Here is a 23,502-nt window from a genome sequence, read left to right on the forward strand (position 1 = left end):
AATCATTCCCAAAGCCTCTCACTATCTTTTTTTTTTGTGTGTAATTTTTGAATGATAATTTAAACTAATTTAATCTTGACTATCTCCTAACAATTATATTTGGTACTTATGTTCTTCACTCATTCAAACTGACTAACAGTAATGGGGTGTATGAAACCAGGATTTTACAAGCAACCAGATTTCTATCACTAACAAAATTCATGGTATCATACCGCCACGGTTTTTGGACATGTACAATAGCAATACCATGTTTCATTAACACTTAGGTACTATAGTATATATCCAAATGCCACAAAGTGATCCAAAAAGTGATACCACACTGTACCATGGTCAAGTTTTTTTATGTTTTAAGGTTTAAAGGGGTAATTCACTGCTGGCAAGATGGGCTCTTAATAAACTTGGCTCTCTTTATAGTAGAACATTTTTTAAAAAAAGATTTAAATCTGTGCAACATGCCAACTTTTGCAGTGCTGCTGCTGACAACTAACTGGGGGTATCAGGTAATACCATATTAACCAAGAGTTCTGTCCGTTCTGTAACAATAATATTTCTGAAAAGAAAGAGTCAAATAATCAGTCCTGTTAACTAGACATTTATTTTGTAGGTTATGGATTAACCAACAAAATGATTTTACAGACAAGCATTGCCCTTGCTGAGGAATGCATGGATATTGCAGATGTTTAGGTTCATTAATAGCAAAGAAAAGTCATGTTGACAATTATACAAGTGGCAACTGTGCATGCCTTGTGCATATAGAGACAAATACAGAATTTGGACAGTAATGATACCTTTACTGAGGTTATTGCTTACACGAGGCCCTGAGATGATGCAATCAAGTGTGCTAAATCTTCCCATCAACCATCATTCTCTATTTCTATAATTGTTCATTAGTACCTCTAGGCAAAGTGGATATATGTATAATGTATCAGTTCTTCCTTACATTTCTATTTTTAACATAAAAATATCTGTACCCTTCACTGAAGTATTCATATTGCTTGTTACTCAAATAAATCTACAACTCAAAAATGAGAAAAATGTGAAAACTAAGGGATTAAACTCCTCTCAGAATTCAATTTCTCTTCATCCCCAAATCCCTGAAATATCAGAGAATTAATACATTGGGAAGAATAGCGAGAGAAGCTGCAAGTCCCTTTCGGGCTAGTAAGTTCCCCAATACACAAGTTAACTTTGAGGCAAAGCTCATTATGGCCACAAAATTAAGGCACATTAAATTCACGTTCAGTGCATGATATGATAAGCAATTACTCTCCAGTACTGTAGAGAAAAAGAATTCTTTGAATTCAAAGATGGCACTAACTTTTTAAACGAGGAGTTCAATAGCTATTACTAGAAAGAAAAAGGTTTTCATCATGCATAAACACTAACGTTGGTTACTTACATCAGCCCTTATGAGGCAACAATAGCTCACAGCAGCTTCAGCTCACAACATCTCACCCACCTCCTTGTAACATCATTTGCATCTCTAAACACTAAAGACATGACATTCCATTAGTAACAAACTCATATTTCATCAAAATGCTAGTTTAAAAAAAATAAAACCAGGTATTTCTGCATAAAAAAAAAAAAAACAGCAGTCAACATTTCTCCAGTCCAGCGACCAACAATAAGTACGTGCAGTAGATGTTTCACTGGACATTGATCAGTAGTTTAGTGCCAAATATAATGGGGTTGCAGAGGTGAATCTATGGACTCACTTTCAGTCACTTCTCCCAATTTATGGTCCCAAAGAGAGCAAATCAAGATTACAGTGCAGATTATACATTTCAAAACATTACCTAAAAACAACACAAACAAAAATAAAAAAACAAACAAACAAGTGTGAAATAAAGAGTTAGTAGGCTACATCTGCAAAACACAATGCAAATCTCCAACACAATAGCAAAACAACAGGTAAAAGTTTCAGACCACGAACCAGAAAGCTGGTGAACAGTTATTATAGACACAATAGCAGGGTTGATATGAGTGTACAAGCAGAACCCTTCTCAGATAGTGGAAGACTTGAGGCATAAGATATGCTTTAGCTCCTGAAAATAAAGCTTTTCAATAGTAATGTATTGGGAATACTGGTTTTCCCAATGACGTGGGAACGAAAGACAAGCTTATGCACTTTATTCAGAGCATTATTTTGGATCCTGTACCAAAGTCCAACCGTTTCACCATCCTGCAACACATAACACAGAAATAAGAAAAATGATTGCAACAAGCCAGATATGGTACAATCTACATAATTCTGGTTGATTATTGAGATGTTCTGAAATTAATAGTGAGACTATGAGACTCATCATACAGGCCATTTGTGTTGGATGGGATTTCAGAGGTTTCCCGTGAAATGCTTGGTGTACTCTGGCCAATTGCTGCACGGCTGGGTGTTTTCTCAAGGATGTGTAACTCTCTGCATGACGCCAGCTTTGATTCGAGGTTCTGAAACAGGAACAAAACATTCTTATCAAAACTACAGACTAGGGCTGGGCGATAAAACGATAACGATAATTATCGCGATATAATTTCTCTCGATAAAACGATATCAAGAGGTCGATAAATGTTCGATAATGTTTATGCGCCAAAAACGTAACGAAACTCATTTGAACCGCGCGCCACACGGACAATTATCCGCTCGGGTCAAAGTCCAAACGGCAGCGCAGCGCGAGCTCACTAGAGCAGATGCGTTTACTGATCGGTCTCGGTCACGAAATCCAGTGAGAAGCTCTTTCAGAATTCAGCGAGGAACACAAATGTCTCAGTGATTTAAATCAGTTTAAAGGCAGATGAAACAGCGCTGACAAACAGGAGAAACACTGCGCAACGATACAGTCAAGGCTTTTCCGTCTACAAATTCCCATCATTTACCATGGATTTACTGTAATGTTACCCTAGTAATATTAACTGCACCATGAAATGTGGGATATACATATTGAATTGTATTATATTATTAATGTAGACAATGTATTAAAGGCCTAATGGAATATAATTACAGTATTTAATAATGTATTTAGGCTACTGTTTTTCATACAAATACCATAGAAACCATAAAGTTACATTTTGCCATGATAGTGAGGTTATCATGATCTAAATGCATGATACTGGATGACCAATGGTTAAGTTTAAAGGGGGGGTGAATTACTGTTTCATGCATACTGAGTTTTTTACACTGTTAAAGAGTTGGATTCCTATGCTAAACATGGTCAAAGTTTCAAAAGTTAAGTTGTACGTTTGAAGGAGTATTTTTGTTCCAAAAATTGTCCTTCCGGTTTGTCACAAGTTTCGGAAAGTTTTTTTCGAGTATGGCTCTGTCTTACGTAAGAGAGGGTGGAATTTCCTTATATGGGTCCTAAGGGCACTTCTCCGGTAAGATCGCGGGCGCGCGCGCGCACTCGTAAAACAGAGCAAGAGAGTGAAAGCAGTTCGCCATCAAAGCGCCCTGCCCGACTTTTGGGAAGTCAATGTCACCAAAGAAGTGTGTTTTTGGTTGCCAGGGCAAGACAACCCTGCACAGATTCCCAAAGAACCCGGCGTTAAGGCACCCGTGGATGGAGTTTGTTTTCCTGAGCATAAACGGAGTTGTGTAAGGCTGTTGTTCCCTGCATTTCGACGATGATTGTTTTATAAACAAAGCCCAGATCATCTAATGCTTAAGGATCGAGCAGTCACAATGATAAAGGTTCGCGGTCGTGCGTTGGAACGGTGAGTAAAACTGTTGAACAAATGTCTCTGTGTGTTGTCACTAGCTTGGCGCGTTAGCACAGCTAAGTTCCCCTCACGGCCCGCCCCCAGCCGCTCGTTTTTTTCGGAAAGTCTCGGTACAGCCAATCTTTCAATTAAAAATATAATAAAACAAAAGACTTTTTGGAGATATGAAGGATGCAATATTACTCTATAGGTACTCAAGATTAACAGGAGATTGAGTGAAAATGAGCATTTCACCTAGTGCTGGGCGGTTTGACCAAAAATCAACATCACGGTTTTTTTCTAAATTATACCGGTTTCACGGTTTTTACCGTTTTTTTTTTTTTTTTTTTTCAAGCATGATGGGTGTTAACCACATTTTCTACTGAGTGAGAGAGGAAATACTGCAGTAGATTTACTTATAATGCCCTATTTTATTGTCATGAGTGAATATTATAGAAAAAATCCACACTAATATTAATAATACAGGTTTGCAAGGCTGTTTACAAAGAGGTGCCAGCAGGACGCGCTTTAGGAGCGGCAGAAACAGTGGTTTCCCCGGTAACGGCTGTACACAAAGCAGCAACGCTCATAAACACTGCTTTATCAGGAAAGATAAAGAAAGATTCAATCGTAATAACAAAGAAACTTTTCTAAAGACCGTCAGTTCACTTCAGATACGTTAAAAACACGCGCGCCGCGAGAAAAAAGACACTCTCACCCCCACACGTCTCGTGCCCATTCTAGTCAATGCTTGTGTTTCAGATCGAAGCTTCCCAGAAGCGGCTCTCCGCGCCGCTTCGCTAAATATAGGCGCCTAGTCTATTTTGACGCACCGCGTGGAGGACGGAATAAAACCTTGTCGCAGCTGTAATGCGCCGCAGACGTGTGTTGTAAATGAGGGGTGAGACAACTGTCGCGCAGCGCCGCGTTCCGATTAAAGCGACATACACCGGTATTGCGGTATATTAAAAATTCATATCGTAACAAAAATAAACACCGGTATTCGGTATGAACCGGTAAACCGCCCAGCACTAATTTCACCCCCCCTTTAATAAAACTCAAACAGTCAGAATATTACATTTTACCAAAAAAATTAGCACATGCAGAAACTAAGAAATTGTCCAATAAATATATTTATTTTGTTAAGGAAAAATGACAAATGTTTGAATGTTCTACCTCAGATTTGTGAAATGTTCACCTGTTTGGCAAGTGTTGGTCCTGATATGTTCTAACAATAAAGAGTAGTTTAAAACCACAATTAACGCTCTGGTTTCTACAACTTTCACTTAGGAGCAAAAATCTGCCTTTAAACTTGAAAGAAATAAAGATTTGACTTTTATCGTGATAATTATCGATATCGACTGATATAAAAAAAAATTATCGTGATTTTTTTTTTTGGCCATATCGCCTAGCCCTACTACAGACCCATCTCACCTGAAAGAGTGTGTGTTATTTGGTGATATAATGTTCAGTTACAGCTGGACTCACCCCGACTTTCCTCAACAACTCTCCAACAATGTTGAGGGCAGATATCCGTGCAGATGTGGTAAGCGGAGTTCCAGTCAGACCTTCAACTGGACATGACAGGAACAATTTTAACTTTAACATTTTACCTCTTAAAAGTTCAAAATGAGTGGCAGTGCTGTGTATGAGCTCACTTCTGCTGTAGGAAGCTGAGGGTGTATTGAATGCACTCCCTGAGCCTGGAGGTCTGGAGGGTGTGGCGAGGAGAGATGGGAGGGCAGATCTTGCGGGTGTGGCCTCTGGCTTCTCTGCATCTTTAGAGAGGCTGATCGATGACTTGCGCTCCTGTTTCTCCTGAACAGCCAGCTCCTGTCTTAAATCTGCCCGCGGAGAAAGATAGCAAACAACCAGCTCACAAACACTGAATCTGTTCAAACATCTGAGACTGACAAATCAGGTGATTATACTACTGACTATCAAAGAAGTTCATCAGTTAATAGAAGTTCATCAGTTAAGAGTGAATGGTGTATATACAAACAGGTTTCCATTGAGTTTACCTCTGGCTTCATCTTTTAACCTCTGTACTGATTCTAGAAGATTCTCTTTTTCGTCAAGCTCACTCTCAAGGAAGGCATTTCTCTCTATAACATGATTCATTCTCTGCTCAAAGTCCTCAAGTGACATTATAGTAGCCCTGTAAGAGCAGGATTTTAGGAATAAATTGTTAAAATCATGAAAATCTTGAATGTATAACCGATTATTATTTTTCTTTTTTACTGGCAAAAGCACCGAACACACCTCTTAGCTCTTTCAAGGTCATCATTAGCCTGCTCTAACTCCCGGATATACTTGTGTAGTTGGTCCTTGATGGCTGTGGTTTCTGCCAGGTCTCCTTCTAGAGACGAGATCTGCCTGACTGCCTCCGAATGTTGTGTTTCATACTTCTCCTGTTAGTAAACAAGACCACACAAGAGGAGATAAAACATTTAATGAGAAAGAAAAATGAACTCTAGTTTTAACAAAGTACTTTTTTTTTAAGTCTCTCATGCTCACCAAAGCTGCATTTATTTGACCGAAAATGCAGAAAAAAAAAACAATAATATTGTGAAATATTACAATTTAAAACAATGTTACTATTTGAATATATTTTAAAATGGAATTTATTCCAGTGATGTCATAGTTGAATTTTCACTATCATTTCTCCAGTCTTCAATAGTTATGTTTCAAGATGCGCAGAAATTCTAAAAATGCACATCAGAAAATATGCGCTCAACAGAGACGGATTAATTTTTTTAACTTATAAGAAAACATGTGCATAAACTACGATGGACATTTACCGAATAAATTCCTTGATGCGCATTAAAAAGTCACGAGAATGCACGATGGGAAGGCATAAATGGACCAACCAGCGGACTGATCTCGTTGCACAGCATCTGAAATGCTGTTTTAGTCATTCTGAAAAGCCTGAACAAAGTCTGTCGTCAAAGTGGTTCACAATAACTTACCTGCCAGAAACGTCCACTACGTTCCCAAACAGCATCAGAAAGAAAGATAACATGATCGTGTTTATTGCATTATATTATTATACTGAGATATAGAATATATTATAGACCTATATTATATACAGTGGCTTCTTCTACTGTATCAACTTCGATTTTTGTTCGATACATTTATCGCCAGTTATCAGGAATGAAGATTTTGTTTTATTTGACTCACTGGATGGACGCTTTATTCGCAAATCTTTCATGCAATATTCCAATCTTGCGCACAAGTTAAATTCTCCACTTTGGATGGAAACATAGCTATAGTGTCAAATGATCCTTCAGAAATCATTCTAATATGATGTCCTTAAATTATCAACATTTGGGGACTTTTATCAGCAAATATTGATATAGGCAATTACTTCAGAGGAATTAACTGGCATGTGATGTAATTTGACTGAAACCCAATCAACAATATGGTTTTACAACCATGTTTCTGCAATAAGCAGCAAGTAAAATCATGAGTGAGCCTCCATGCCCTCCAGACACTGATGCAGAAATAAGCATCAGCTGCTTTCCTCATCCTGAATCGGATCTCTGTTGTTTGTCTGTGAATGTGCGATTGTTTATTCACTAAATACTGGGGAAAAAACAGACAGACATTCTGGATGTTCACGCTCTGTCACAGAAGATTTAAATGGCTTTTATCTGTGATTATATGCTTATGAAAGAAAGCCAATTGTAGATAATAAAATTTGTATTCAAACATTACAGATAAAACACAATTAACATGCTTCATGAGACATCAGTGACACAGCATCTCCAAAAGGGAAAGAAGAAAGCAATTCAGCTTTTTACTGTTATTTACATACATGTTTGAGGTAATGGATCAATTTGATTCATTACAAAAACAAGAAAAAGTAAAAAAATTTCCATATAATATTTCACTGAGCCACCTTTTGCAAACAATAACAGCTCTATCATGTTTGCAAACTGTACCATGGACCCATAATCTTTTAAATCACTCAATGCAGATATTTAAAGAGACTGTCGTTTACCATAAATCTTCTAAAAGAGCAATGTATTAACCATGTGTCTATGTTGCTCCACGGTACCTTGTAGTTCTCTAACTCCATGCGTAGTCTGTTGTTGGCTGTAAGGAGTTCGCGGTTACGGGCATCAGACTGCTTCAGCTCTGTCTCCAGCTCCACCTCATAGTCTCGACTCATCTGCTGAAACTCCTGCAGCTCCTCCTGCGTCTCCTCAGCCCTGAACACACAGTCATTCGATAACATGAGTGTGGGTTGTAAAGCAAAATCTTACACTTGTTTCTATTTCGCAAACATGTGCACTGCAAAACTGCCTTGCTTTTCCTAAAGTTACTTTACGTCCGTTGTAGATCAAATTTCAGTCTGAATAAAAAAAAAAAAACAAGACTGATGTACCTCTGCTGGTATTTGGCAGCCTGCTCCTTCCAGTAGTCCCTCTCTTGTTCAACAGATGCAAATGTTGCTGGCTCAGGCTCACTCATTGCTGTTCAGTCAGGTTTACTGGCAAAATAATAACCATCAATATATCAGTATATATGATTTACAAATGTATCAAGAATATATAAAAATAATAAATTATAACAATAGCAATAAGACATGAGCACAATCTATGTACATAAACCATTCACTGAGAAGAGACTAGACAAAGCTGCTTTACCACTGAAATAGTTTCCTCTTGTACGAGTCACAGTTTATTGTAATAGCGAGGAAAAACAGAAGAGGAAGGGCGTGACTTGTGATGATTTTGAAAAACTAACGTTACTAACACTAGAGATATTTCCCCTCAGGCGTACAATTCACTGTTGTTCTACCATTTTTAACAGCAGCAATATGTCAGTATTTAAGGACAGAGTGACTAGACTACCTGAAGACGTCTTAACGATTTACAACCCAAGCTAAGCTAACGACAAAAAAAAAAAAAATTCCCCAGACGGTGCAATAAAGTGATATGCAGTTCTGTTTACTATAAAATTATCAACATGTTAAGCTAGAGTTAAGATTCTTAATAGACGTAGAATACATCAACTTCCTCTCAACATGTAAAGACAGCAGTCTTATCTGCTAACTGGCTAACAGCAAACCAGCCACTCAAAGTTTTACTAACAACTGTCGGTGGATTCATGCGCTGATACTAGAAGCTAACAGTTCACGTTACGTCGACAACGGATGAAGAAGATGTTGACATGTAAACTAGATTAAAAGGATGTATATTACAATAACGATATTATTGAGAGTATGGCGACGAGCGTTTTAGATGACTAACACATCTCATACTGAGCCGAACTGATGAAACTATTAACGTTATTGTTACCATTATCAAGAGTCATCACGCTAGCTAGCAACTTACCTTCGGGTAACGTTAATGCTCAAAGTTGCTTTCTTCCAAATATCTATTTCCTGTGAGAAACAATATTGAGCTAAAAAAAATATGTTTCAGATTCTTGAAAATAAAATAACTGAAAAAAATATGTTCTGGCACGTTACACTCGTGACAATAGAATTCTCCCTTCTGTTGTGTGTAAAAACTCTCAGCTCGTGGTTTGTTTCATGCCTTCTTCTGATTGGCCAATTTGTAATGATGCCATTATTTTGTAAGCCAACGGTTGGTTGTTTGGTTACGTTTTTATAAAGTCTAAGCGAGCCTCCCTTATCTTCGTCGGGCACTAGACGGCGCTAAAAAATGCTGCACGAAACCTTTAAAATATTTACAACTGACACTGTAGCGATGAGAAGTTTCATTGTATCGATTTTTTTTCCCAGACGATTCGTTTCGTGATTCTTTTACGCCATTGCATAGTTTACGTCATCACGCGATATCTTAAAGGAATAGTTCACCCAAAAATGAAAATTCTGTCATCATTTACTCACCCCTAAGTTGTTCCAAACCAGTATGAGTTTCTTTCTTCAGTTAATAAGGAATGTTTGTAACCAGACAGTTGACGGCACCCATTTAATTAAAACAACAACAACAAAAAACAACAACTATGTAACCTTAAGTCAATGGGTGCCGTCCACTGTTTGATTACCAACATTATTTCAAAATATCTTCTTTTGTGTTCAGCAGAAAAAAGAAATTCATACAGGTTTGGGACAACATGAGGGTGAGCAACAACATTTTCATTTTTGGGTGAACTAACGTTATCCCTTTAAATCACGACATGGCATATAAACTAATTTTTATATTTATTTGGTATTTATTGCATTACGTTTTTTTGTTTTACAATAATTGTAATTTAATGTGGCAGTTCAGTTAGTAGCAGCAATGATTCAGCTCTTATAAACAGCCATTTATAACCTAAATATTTGCATTACGTTAATGCGTTGACAAAGCAGTGTCACAATCATGTCGTGGACATATTTGCAATGCTGTCTATTTATAAAAAAATGTCTGCTATTCTGAATAACTTTTTGCCCAATCAGTCAAATCGTCAGTTGCTGTTACAAACGGTTTTCGGTGAATTGTTGATCGCTCAAACCGATTCAGTCGTGTTCGTGAACGAATCCTTTTGTGAACAGGTTAATTGAATAAATTGAAAACACCCCAAAAACAATTTCTTTATGAATCATACATAATTATTAGTACTATTTCCCAAAATTAAGTGAGAACGTAACCTGGAGAAATACAAGTCAGATACACAATAGTCACTATGAACATGGTGACAACCAGCATGTGCTTAACATTAATTCTGTTCAATAATTGAATACATTAAATCGTAATCAATCAATAAATTAATGAATGGTAGACAAAAACAGTGCTTCGTGCTTTTAATCTAAAGGTTTTTCCTGGAGCTGACCTACATATTTGTGCTTTTTCTGTGAGGCCCCGAGAGCTGAATTAATTCTGACCTCTGATGACCCCAGCGGTGAGCATTTGAAGCCATTTTAATCCAGTTATAGGGATTTGCTAGGAACACACACAAAAAAAACACACACACAATGGAAGACACATCTATAGATTGCACACACACACACTCACAAAAATTCTCATTTGACAGGATAAAGATACATGATTTACATGCCATCCCATAAATAAAACAATAGTTCTTTCCTAACAACAGCCACAACTCAGTCTCTATGAAATGGTAACACAGGACTGTGCATGAACTCCTTGCTCAAGTAGCAGAGGTCTGCCATGGCTCATTTGGGTCATGGCTGTATGGATCATCTTCTGCTTAATGACCGGCACCCAGACAAGTCCAGTGACCAAAAACATCAGCCCCACAGACAAGAATATAGGTCCTACTAAATAGGGCACATTGCCCACCTGCGTGAAGTACAACAAGGACAGTGCAGTGCCTGTGCCAAAGAGAAGACTCCCAATGAAGATGGCCAGGGCTGGCTTTTGAAAGTGACTCCATCCACATTTCACTCCTTTGTGCGAAGTCTTTTCAGGGTACGAACCAGCTTCATCAGTCTCAGTCCGGACAGAAGATACGTTGGAGTGCATTTCGATCTACTCTCAGCCTTGGAGCATGAAAACCACATTTAAAAAAAAAACTACAAATATTGCTTTCATACAAAAATAATGTCATTTCAGTAACTTACCACGCAACTAATACTATAAACATCAAAATGAAAAGAAATTAAGTACACTTACTCAGAAAGCTCAAAGGTTATACAGAAGCTCTTGTTCCACTTCTGTCTGTCAGTTACTGTATTTACCCACAAAATACAGTGGAGGGAAAGCCACTCCCTGTGGGTGCGTCAGTATGAACATCTGGAGCAGGACTACACTGCCCTATTTAGGTCTCAGAACAGTTTCGCCCACAAATACAAAAAACACATTGCATCTGCTTTAAGCAATTTGCTAAACATAGTTGGTAACAAGCCCCTGTTTTACAAGACATGGGGTTTATACCATCTGCAAACACTGAAAATATCACTGCAGCTCGCACACGCAAGCTATTTAGTGATATAGGATTTAGTAATGTACAGTGCTAAATCATTTTAACACCTTTTTACGCAGAATTAGATGGAATCCAAATCATAAAAAAAAAAACACAGATCAACACTTTTTTTTAAAGGGGTGGTTGATTATGATTTCACCTTTCTAACTTTAGTGTGTAATGTTGCTGTTTGAGCATAAACAAGATCTGCAAAGTTACAACGCTCAAAGTTCAAAGCAAAGGGAGATATTTTCTTTTAAAGAAATTGCTTTTTTAAGGACCACAACAAACGGCTGGTAGGGACTACACGACATTCCTCTCGGGTTGGTGACACCACGAACCCTAGAATTTACATAAACCCCGCCCCTAAGCTTTTGAGCTAAACCTTCACATACACACTCTGGGGATGTCAAAGACTTATTTTACATCTTGTGAAAAGGGCATTATACCACCCCTTTAAACAAGACAAAACTTCACCAAAACATCTTCAATTAACAAGGCCGAGATCAAATATTTCCATCACACTTTTTTAAAAAGAAAACATTCAGGCATATAGCACAACATATCTTGTGGAGGAAGAGGGGGAAAAAAAAAATTCAACAATACAAATTTTTCCCCAATTTTATATTTTATTGTCATAGAAGATGCTTTAATAACGTGAACACGCTCATGCACTTTGCAAGAACGTTGTGAACAGAAACCAAAATGGGAATAAGCAATGGGAGACATGTATAACCAAGATTTTAACATTTTGGTTTCAATTGGTTAATCATTCAAACTTTACTGCTCATAAATCATTTTATGTTAACAAGCAAATCTTGGTCCACCATACGGTTACTGTATATGCTGCCATTATATTTCTCTGATGGAAGCAAAAAGAAAAATTATAAAAAAAAAAAAAAAAACAATAAAAAAAAGTTTGGAAGAGAGCTAGATCTCTTGCCATTTAACGTGTGCAGATTGATGAGGAACAGGTCATGGGGGAGAACCTAAAACAATGGCATCGCTGAGCTCTCAATATGAGAAAGCTGACACGTGGACTTGATTTCATTTTCATTTGCTTAAAAACAGATTTCTTTAAGAGAAGTTTTTTAAGCTGGTCTTCAAGAGGCGAAGGGGAGAAAGAACAGGAGGGCTATGAAGTGTGCTGCGGCCGTAGCAGCATCTACCTCCGCCTCGGTCAGTCGTTTCAGATCCACTTAACGTTCTTTTCAGTCCTTCTCGGCAACAAGTTTTAACACTTTTCCAATGGCAATGGTTTTCCCTGAAATACAAAAAAAAGTAAATATTCAAAGAACTCAAATTCACAGAACAGAAATAAACTACAAATCCGAGTTGAAGGCAAGTTAAAATCACACTTGATTTTGGTGAAAATATCCACTCACCTTCATCTCGTAAGGTGAAGCGTCCCATCTGAGGGAAATCTTTGAAGGTCTCAAGGCAGATGGTCCCAGCTGTTCTCAAACGAGCAATGCACACCTGGTCCTGTTTGACGAAGCGGGGTCGTGTTTTGCTCTTGTCCCCCGTCTTTTTGTCTACCAGACAAATTAAGGCCTGTAAAGTGGCCAGAGGTACATTTAAACCACTTTGGTAAAGAACTAGCTGTAAATGAGGGTGCTCACCTCAAGTCAACAGGCTTTCACAAGAGAATTTCCACACAAATATTAAGTCAATGTAAGAACTGAAAATGTGGAGTAACATTCTCAACCCATTACCGAAATTTGCACTTCTTCAATGCAGGTGTGGATATGAAGAACTGCATTGTAACCTGGGCAGATGATTGACTTGTGTTCAATGATGACTATCTGAAAATGGCAGAGACAGAAGCACAATTATTATGGGGAATTGCAAAGCAAAACGCAAAGAAAAATGGAGCAATCAGAAATACTGTTGATAGAACTAAGGATGGACCAAAATTTTAGCCACCGAAAATTTTCGGCCGAAAACAGCATTTTTGGTTTTTAGCCAAAAGAGAAAAAAGGCAGAAAATATATGCCGCCCCTCAGTGTTCAGCGCTCAGGTTTCACTCTCTCGCAGCCTTTTTTGTAACTTGGCGAGCGGCTCCGCTTGCAAAGGCACACAACTTTGTAGCGACTCAGGTCGAGTCAGTAAGTCTGTACCGGGACCAAGTTTGTTCTGCTCAATGTTCTGCTCCGTGTCTGCGCTATCTGCTCAGTCGCTTACGGCCCAAGCGAACGCTCCACTCATGTACCGCTCACACTCACCGGAAAAGCAATGTCTGCTCAAATAACGTGCCGACATGAAATTTTTCTGTGGTAGACTTGTTTCTGTTTGCAATAGCCGGACTGTGCTGTAACTATTGCAAACAGTGGTTTAGCTGTGCTGGGAATCACTGGTAAAATTACGCTACCCTCAAAAAATTATTTTTAGAATTGGTTAAAAAAAAAAATCTGTTAAATCTGATTCTGTTGCAAAGAACTGAATGAAGAAAAATATTGATATTTTAATATTATTTGAATATATTCTCGGTCTATTTGGTGTTACTTTAAATAAAATGTTTGGCTTGTATTTTTTTAAATTCAGGTAAAATGAGTTTTCACTGACCTGGGCATCAAAGGTGCGCCCAGTGTGGCAAAGGTTCTCAGCATTGCAGAGGATAAAGCCGGGCAGGATCTCCTCCTCTTCAATGCCTTTGAGTCGCAACTTCAAGTTCTCTCCTGGTCCAGCATCATCGGTTTCGACGTCATCAGAAAGCAGACTCAGCACCTCCACAGTGTGCTGCACACAGATGAGGTAGGCACTGATACGTCATTCAGACATAAAACCTGACGCTTTAAAGTGTTACGTTACCATACTCTTACCCTGTTGGGCATCATCACAAGTTGCTGAGCTTTACTGATTGATCCCGACTCCAATTTCCCCAATATCACAGTGCCCATGTCCTGCAAAAACACACATCAATACATGACATATGAACTTCAAAGCATTCATACAAAGTAGTACAATGCAAAATAATTACTAAGAAATAAAGAAAAAAAACATTTCACCATTTAACCCCCCAACCCCGTCCCCAAATGTTTATATTTTGTTGTCAAAGAACATAATTTAAAACGAAACACATTCATGCACTTTACTTGCCTTATATTTGTCTACAATGGGTAACCTGACTGGTCCATCACTTGATCTGTTGAAGTTTGGCAAACTGTCCAGATGTGGAATGAATGGTAACCCTCTGTCCATAGTACACAAACACATTTCACAAAAACAGTGAGACACAATATTCATGCACTTTTTATTGCAGTGTCACACATACAAAAGTATGTTAAAATGTCCGTCTTGGCGAGTATTCAGTTAAACAACAAGTTTTGGAACGAAAATGGTTGAGAAAAAATATATATTGGATCAATGTATAAACTCTTAAAGTGACAGCCACCTAATGCTGAATACTAACCTACTTTTAGACCAAAACTTTAAAGTCCCTGTAAAGGCAATTCTAAAAATTCTAAACACATTATAAATGTTAGAAATGTATTGCTAAATCATATTACAAAGACTGTATGAATTATGGAGTTAGACCGTTAAACAGGTTTTCACCGTTGCTGTGTTCCGGATTTTTTGGGCGGGGCTTAAATGGGGGCTCGATGACGCACTGGAGCCCCTGAGCTCCTGGACACGCCCCTATTCGATGACGCACTGGAGCCCCTGATCTCCTGGACACGCCCCTACTCGATGACGCACTGGAGCCCCTGATCTCCTGGACACGCCCCTACTCGATGACGCACTGGAGCCCCTGATCTCCTGGACACTCCCCTACTCGATGACGCACTGGAGCCCATTTGCATCAGTTTGCAACTCAATCGCGAGTTACTGTCAGTACTATTATTTACTACATCCTACAGTTTGCTAGCTAGCTATACCTTCGTCACGGAAATGCGTATTACCTGGATGCGATCACGTACAAAACAGATCGGTGTCCTTATTTAAATTTAAAAAAAACTATCATATCAACAAGAGGTGGATTCATTTTGTGAAGAGCCACCTTGATGGAGAGCTGAGGATCACCGCCAAAACCCGCCTCTGTTGTGATCATTTTATAAGGGATAGTTTTATAAACTTTTGTCGGAGGTAACTGGGATTCATTCACTGATAATCCGCTGTTACTGGTGAATGTGGCCGAACCGATTATCTCCCGCCTCGACCTTCATCCTCCCGTCGTGCCGACAACTGGTGCCATCATCGGCAGTGCGTGCCCACCAATGAGTGTAAGTTGCCTTGTGTGCTTATGTTATAATTATAGTAGGTAGTCCAGGCTCAAACATGTATGGCTTTGTAAAACAAATTAAGCTGCTAGGAGCATCCTTTCCGGCTGTAGCGGTGACAGTTGAGTGTGGCGAGTCGACGGGAGCGAGCTTTCCTGCGAGTGGGCGTGGTTTCAGCGCTGCCAGCGGACACGCCCCCAGCGTTTGAGAGCAGAGACTACTGCTCATTTTTTCAAGATTTTGATAGCTTATTTTATGTACTTGCCGGCTTTTTTTATCATTCAAATTTGGCTGGGTGGCTAATAACACATTTTTCTGTGGTGTGACAAACTCAGAACACATACTTAATTTTGACTTTACAGGGACTTTAAGCAGTGTTTATTTCATATCTCTCTTTATTCTATTGCATTTGCTTGTGCTGTTGTTTGCACTGTTTATTTGTTCTTATTTTATTACTGACTTTTTACTTGTGGTTTTTTTATGAAAATAAAATTGCACATTGAAGAAAAGTAGATTTTTTTTTTGTATATGCTGTCAATTACAGTTCTTAGAAGGAAATCAGATTTGGCAAAAATTGGTATCGGCAGGTCACACTTGAACACCAAAAAAAAAAAAAAAAAAAAAAAAACGGAATCGGTCAAGAAAATTGAACTTGGTGCATCTCTACTTCAAACAAAAAAAAAAAGTAGCAATTAGCAAGCTCAGCACACTTACGTATACCAAGGGCAGTAATCCGCCGGCTCCTTTAGGTTGGCCCCATTAAGTCCCGAACATGGCATAAAATGAATATCTTTCCTGGGGTTAAACCCAACTTTCTTCAAAAATGGAACAAGTTTCTCCTTACATTCTTCGTACCTATGTGCAAACAGTGAATAATATTAATGAAGTAATATACAACAACAACAGCCCCCTTTGTATATAGATGTTCATTCACTGACCTCTCCAGACTCCAGTTGACTGTTGGGTCATCCATTTTGTTTACAAGTACAATCAAATGCTTTACTCCAGCAGTTTTGGCCAACATGGCATGCTCTCGCGTCTGGCCTCCTTTCTCAAAGCCTGTTTCAAACTCTCCTTTCCTTGCAGAGATTACCTTCAGAGAGAGAAAGTGACAATTAATACAGGGACTAAAGTGAATGGAAAAACAAAAAACAAACTTTTCTGTTTTCTGAGTGACAGTCAATGCCTGTTGAGTCTGACATCTGTATTCAAACAGCGCCCTCTTCTGTACCATGACCACATCGCCCTGCTCATAGCTCAGGTTTTTCCATGGATTTTCTGAATTTTAGGTAGCATGAGTGGATATTTCTCAGGGCAATCCTTCAGTGCCTATTCAAAATTATGACTCACCAGCACTGCCAAATCAGCCTGTGAAGCACCACCAATCATGTTGGGCACAAAGCTTTTGTGGCCTGGTGCATCCAGAATGGTAAAGTGCTTTTTCTCTGTTTCGAAGTACGCACGTCCGACTTCCACAGTCTTTCCTTTGTCTCTTTCCTCCTGGTTTGTGTCAAGAGCCCAAGAGAGGTACCTGAGAAAAACATTTACTATAAAAAATCACTCCACCTCTAGGCACAAAAACTACTGAAGTGTTACAAGTTTTAGCTATGTTTGGAGGGAATCTGTTTGATTACCCACTCGATGTTCTGGTAAATTAACTCAACTAAGCTAATTACCAAGTTTCCCTGTTCTTCTCCTTGGCTTCTTTTTCATACTTCTCCAGAGTTCGTTTGTCCACCATTCCTGTTAAATACCTGTGGAGGATGGGCAGAAAGCAGGGCTTTCAGAAACGGGATGGAAAACCCAACTACTTCGGCTAAAACAGTGTAAAAATCAACAACTCACATGATTTGCCCTCCAATAGTTGACTTGCCAGCATCTGGAGGAATACGAGATAAGAAAAATTCAGTGTGAGGCCAGGACAGATAAAGATAGCCAATTCACAGTTCTCCAAAGACATTTTTAAAAATGTTCCCCATGATGCTTCTGAAATGCATGAACCGAGCTGCCTTGATGGTAAGTGATTAATAATAAAGTGGTTATATAACAAATCCAACCAATTTAGAGCCAAGTGCAAAAACTATTCCAGCAAGTTACTAGAATTACTCACTTTAAGAAATTGAAATGGATGCTAAAGACAAAAAGTTAATGCAACAAACCAAAGAAATTGTATTAAGTTACTATGCAATCATGCTTGTTTGTTTTATAATTTACCACTGCTATATTCATGGCATGAAACAAGTGAATAATAGAAAGAAAAAACTAAATATAAACAACAAATAAAATATTTTTTAAAAAAAGTCAAACTAATTAATGGTCTCAATTCATTAAAAATCTTTTCATAAGAATCAACCGAAAAGTAAAGAGTCCTAGAGTATTTAAAACCTTCAAAGTCAATCAAAACAGGACACTAGACTCCAGCATCAATCATTCATGTAAATGCAATATGCAAAAACTAACCGACATGACCAATGAAGACCACGTTAACATGTTCCTTCTTGGGGGCATTTGGCTGTGTGGGGGCTACTTTAGGTGTTGGCACTTCTTCTTCCTCCATTCCTTCCTCTTGAGGGGAGTCTTCTTCAGCTTGACCCGCGTCTCCTCCAGGGCCTCCTGGCTCTGCCTCAGCCTCACTGGGCTCACTCCCTTTCTGCTCCCAGGTGTCATCTGTTGTCATCTCTGCATCACCGTTCTCCATGGGTGGAGCTGAAGTCAAAAACCAACATTATCATTTTACACCGTTTGACCACTCACAGTTGGTTGTATGTCAACAACTTCAGCCATTTCCTTTTTGACTAATACTGCAGTTTGATATTAGGACACAATGCCACATGTGCAATATGTGGCACTGTATTAAGTATTGTATCCTAATTCCCTCTCTAAGAGGAGATTAGGACCTAATGCACGGATCAATTTACTAATACACATACGATTTATTTCCCAACTGTTTATGTTCACCTAATATATTACCAATTGTTTAAGTGAATACTCACTAAGCCGGGCATTGACATATTTCTGTGTGTATTTGATCATTTAGGTGCAAAATCGAAGCCCTTGGTCCACTCAGTCTTAGGCTGGCGACACACTGGCAGCGTGGCGTGAGCGTGGCGTTTTCTGTCTTTGCACACCAGAGACGTGTCTGACGCGGCGCTGCTGCTGCTAGGTGACATATAAGCCTCATTGGTGATATATTTGACATATGGGGAGAGTTGTGAAAGGCCTATACTTCATGTTAAACATAAATATATAGCAGCAAAGACAACGTCGGCAGTGTTGACGGCAAAATAGGCTACAGAATATTTTGTTCTGTATTGACAGGTGCAATATTTGAAAATCAATAATATTTTCTTAATAACATTTGTCAAAACCTAGAGACTTTCAAACATCAAAATGTCATTTATTGTCATGTATTCGTGTCAAAATGACAAACATCTTTTCCTATACTATTTAGCCTGGAACGCTTCCAACACGCTTCCGTGTCGCATGAAAAATAGGCGTTGGTTCTATTTCTAGCATGCACACGTTTTAACCTGTTAACACGGGAGCCGAAATAAAAACGGACACAGCACACAGCCAGTGTGTCGCCGGCCTTAAAGGAGAACTCCGGTCAATTTTAACATTGAGCTCATTTTTTTGTAAATTTGGAGTGCTGTCAATACAGAGAACAAGACAAAAATCGGTGTTGCCTACACCGTGTTATTCTCTTTTTAAAATTTGCACCCTGTTGACTTCAATGGGGCAAGTTTTAAACCTGCAAGTTTTAAACCTGCTTTTAGCCTCTTAACATCCTTGATGTGTCATTACAAGTGCACAGCTAATGTGAGTGATTCCTTCAGAGTGATCACAGGTGAATCTGACTGCAGTAGATGTGAAAGATATTAATAAAAATTATGTTATTTCAGCCAGCGCACATACCTTCGGACTTCGACCGAAAACAGGAAGAAAATACATGTATGTGCGCTGGCTGAAATAACATCATTTTTATTCATATCTTTCACATCTACTGCAGTCAGATTCACTCGTGTTTACTCCGATTGAATCACTCACATTAGCTGTGCACTTGTAATGACACATCAAGGATGTTAAGAGGCTAAAAGCAGGTTTAAAACTTGCAGGTTTAAAACTTGCCCCATTGAAGTCAACAGGGTGCAAATTTTAAAAAGAGGATAACACGGTGTAGGCAACACCGATTTTTGTCTTGTTCTCTGTATTGACAGCACTCCAAATTTACAAAAAAATGAGCTCAATGTTAAAATTGACCGGAGTTCTCCTTTAAGGCCCGTTCACACCAAGCACGATAACTATAAAGATAACGAGAAAGATAACTATATATGTGTCCACACCAGCGACCGATAACGGTCTTTTTTTTCTAAGCACGCGCGCGCCCGGATGATCCAGATCCATTTTAAATGCGCGAGACCTTTAAATTAGAATGGATTCTGATTGGCTGTCAGTGTTTTATCGTTCGACAGCTGGAAAAAAATCTTTCTGAAAGTGATCCCAACGATATCGTTCCTCATATCTTTATCGTTATAGTTGTGGTGTGAACTCTGTTATTCTTTAATATGGAGAACGATTTTTAGAATTATATCTTTATCGTTATCTTTATAGTTATCGTCCTTGGTGTGAACGGGCCTTTAGAGCGCACACAGAGAAAGCTGCTTGGGGAACAGTAACTCTTTCATGCTTAATGCAGTTTGATTCACTTTTCATTAGAGCACGTCCTGCAGTTTAGTAACAGTATAATGCATTTTACGACAATCACTGATTTAGCAGATTTGGATGTTAAGTTTGGGCTTTTCGGGAGGAACGAAAGCACACCGCTATGAAGGAAAGAAATGCAGTAGAATCGCACAGCACAAGTTTCTTGCTGTCATTACTGTAGGGTTGTTGTCGTTGCAATGTCTCTGCAAGGAGTTTCAAATTTATTATCAGATGCCTGGTAGAACTACCAGACAAGACTGGCGAAAGTAGTGAAACAATTTCAGCTGTGCAAAGAAAAATTGTCTTGCGGGTTTTGCGTCATCTGTTCGACCATCGATGAAACTATTTAAAACAATTATCAGTCGATATTGACCGGCCGCCGATCAATCTAAGCACCCTTAAAACTCACTCTTTGACAGTAGGTGGCGCTGGAATAGAAAAGCAGAAATACTGCGATTCTAAAAGTGCTACGCTAGCCTGCTTTCCATTTCTGATCTCTGCTTGTCAGAAAAGAAAGGAAGTCAAACAATATTTATAATTTTTCCACACAAGTATTCAGAATTGTTTTAAATCGCCATGATGTTTATCAAAAAATACAAGACTGCATCATCCCTTAGCAAAATACTGTTTGTGCGCACTACCAAATCGTGGATTTGTTACAGCAGCGGCTCTGGGCATGTGACCAAAAGCACAATTCTTATTGGTTGACCAGTTTAGCTGCCGACTCATCTGTATGATTATCATCATTATGAGGATGTGAAAAACAATGTGGTGGTGTCTCTCAGCATTTACTTACCCTCGGGCTCTGATACTTCCACACTGGCATCCGTATCAGGACCTGCAGGAATATAAAATGCTTATTTTTATAGCTGTAATTATACAGAACAGTCTAGTTACTAAGAATACTTATCTTAAAATGGAAATTGCTTGTCAACATTAAATACATTTGAGGACAACAAACTGCGCTATGCATGTAATAATAGTATGTGAACAGCATATCTTCCACTTGTGGTAAGACAGAGATGAGTTATAGCCCCGGTTTCACAGACAGGGCTTAGACTAAACCAGGATTAGTCCTTAGTTCAATTAGGGCATTTAAATAGTTTTTATAAACGTGCCTTGGTGTGCATCTTGAAACAAACAATGGCACTGACATATCTTATGATATGTCAGTGCAAATTGCTTTCAGTGAGTCTAACTTAAGCCTGGTCTGTGAATCCGGGGGGCTTTGTGAATCCAAATTAGTTATTTTATGACAAGATCATGAATTTGAGTCCCACGGTCAAATTTAATGCTCTCAAATCTCTTACAATCCTTTTCATATCGCTTAGAATACTTCAACAACACCCTGTCTCTACAGAGGTTATTTTTATGCAAATAAGCTTGAGAAAAGTTAAACAAGCAGATCAGATCAGATCATATCACCACGTTTACCTCCATTACACGCTACACTGATCTTTCCAAGAAGACCTCCAGTGTGTACCTTATAAACACACAACAGGTAACACACACGAAGGCTTCAGGTAAGAGTTTGAGTCTTGGCTGTAGGGGCAACATTCAGCTGCTTTGACATCATCCATCTTTTCTGGTAGATAATACTCTGTATAAAAGTATTCAATCTAAAACTAGGAGGTGAAACACTTCTCGTGCCATAATCTAAGGGGATTAAGGGCAACAATTGACTTTCATTGTTCCACCACAACAGCACAGCGCATAAGGACACATCATGTTTGCAATAAGACAGCATGGGGGGTTGGGGGCAAACCTCACCATTAAACAAACCCCAGCCAAAAGAGACCCCTCAAACAATCAAGCAATGAAAGAATCTGTTTGATTACGAAGCGCCAGGGCCTCTGATCATCAGTATTGATTATTGCCATGCTAACAAACGGCATGTTCACGTGTATCAATAAAATGGCAATAACATGACTAAAGCTTCAGCTAACTGTCTAGTTAACCAAAGAACTACTTGAACACACTTTTAACTCTTTCTTTAAAGCCAGGTATATATTATTATAAGGCTAAAAATGCTTCACAAGCACAGTCTCCACCCAAACGACTCACTTTCTAGCACGAACCGCTGTTACAGTGTTATTATCGTGTTAGCAAACGCTTATTATTCACGTCAAGCAAGTTCTTCTGATTGTTAACTTCCATATAACACGTTGGCCACGTTTCCGCTTCGAGCCGTTGACGGTAACTCTCATGTAGCATCCATGCTAAGCTCATGCGAACAAGCGTGTGTGAGGCTAACAGCTAAAGCGGTTAACAGACGTGAAAACACCGGGAACTCACCCGCTGACTCCACAGTTTCCGTGGAGCCCTTCGGCAGGAAGGTCGGGATGAATTCTGCGGCGTGCACATTGGGGACAAACGGCTTGGCGTCCACGTTAAGGGTGGTAGTAAGAGCATTGGAAAGTTGCACGTCGACCTGGGCCTCGCCATCGTCCTCCTGATCCCAGGAATCAGGGGCAGTGTCTATCGCTTCCATCGCCACACAGCTGTTCCACACACGCGCGCTTTAAAGCCACTGACTTGATCACTTTTTTGTCCGGCCTTAGCCGCTGTTAAGGTCACCCCGTGCGTTGTTAAAACTTTCTGTTAGTGGCGTATGGCCTTCCCCCCGTTTGGTTGAAATCAAACAGCCGGTGTCTCTCAGCGAGGGGCGAGAGAAAGGGAGGTTTGACTAAGAGCTCGGAATGAGTCCTCGTGTGCGCTGACGACTCCCCTGACCTCGCGGAGCAACAGCGAGTTGAATTCTGGGAAATGTAGTGGTTTAGCTTCTGGCAAAACACGAAAGGCTTCGGAGCGGTATCGATGAGAAAACTACATGTCCGCATTATGGATGAACCCGACTACCTCTTTTACTAGCTAATAACCAATTTCCGTTCGCCTTACTTATGAAACTATATTTAAAAATATATTCGAAGCTTAACTTTAAAGTCACTTTCATGGGCTTTTAATGTAATAAAACAGCCATTTTAGCCGATGCATTATTTATGTAAAAATA

The 23,502-nt window shown here is 39.1% G+C and overlaps 2 protein-coding genes across 3 annotated transcripts; both read right to left on the reverse strand.

The window, feature by feature from the left end:
- Positions 1 to 25: 25 nt before the first annotated feature.
- On the reverse strand, positions 26 to 9,475 carry nde1 (nudE neurodevelopment protein 1). Of its 2 annotated transcripts, XM_081382600.1 has the most exons (10): positions 9,167 to 9,280; positions 9,030 to 9,079; positions 8,078 to 8,182; positions 7,748 to 7,901; positions 5,950 to 6,098; positions 5,709 to 5,845; positions 5,346 to 5,531; positions 5,176 to 5,261; positions 2,309 to 2,442; positions 26 to 2,182 (listed from the first exon to the last, which is right to left on the reverse strand). In XM_081382600.1, exons 3-10 carry the CDS (start codon positions 8,161 to 8,163, stop codon positions 2,134 to 2,136), a joined length of 981 nt encoding a protein of 326 aa, XP_081238726.1. In that variant the 5' UTR covers positions 8,164 to 8,182; positions 9,030 to 9,079; positions 9,167 to 9,280; the 3' UTR covers positions 26 to 2,133. The 2 variants fall into 2 exon arrangements, with proteins under 2 accessions (XP_081238726.1, XP_081238725.1); XM_081382599.1 differs by having other exon boundaries at positions 9,030 to 9,475.
- Positions 9,476 to 12,173: 2,698 nt separating this feature from the next.
- gspt1l (G1 to S phase transition 1, like) lies at positions 12,174 to 23,330 on the reverse strand. Its single transcript, XM_081366286.1, has 14 exons — positions 22,788 to 23,330; positions 21,289 to 21,330; positions 18,249 to 18,494; positions 17,634 to 17,667; positions 17,465 to 17,542; positions 17,139 to 17,319; positions 16,727 to 16,881; positions 16,503 to 16,643; positions 14,668 to 14,761; positions 14,391 to 14,471; positions 14,134 to 14,307; positions 13,284 to 13,373; positions 12,954 to 13,122; positions 12,174 to 12,832 (listed from the first exon to the last, which is right to left on the reverse strand). Exons 1-14 carry the CDS (start codon positions 22,981 to 22,983, stop codon positions 12,780 to 12,782), a joined length of 1,734 nt encoding a protein of 577 aa, XP_081222412.1. The 5' UTR covers positions 22,984 to 23,330; the 3' UTR covers positions 12,174 to 12,779.
- Positions 23,331 to 23,502: the final 172 nt, after the last annotated feature.

Source organism: Scardinius erythrophthalmus (assembly GCF_964197995.2).
Source record: "Scardinius erythrophthalmus genome assembly, chromosome: 1".
Lineage (NCBI taxonomy): Eukaryota > Metazoa > Chordata > Actinopteri > Cypriniformes > Leuciscidae > Scardinius > Scardinius erythrophthalmus.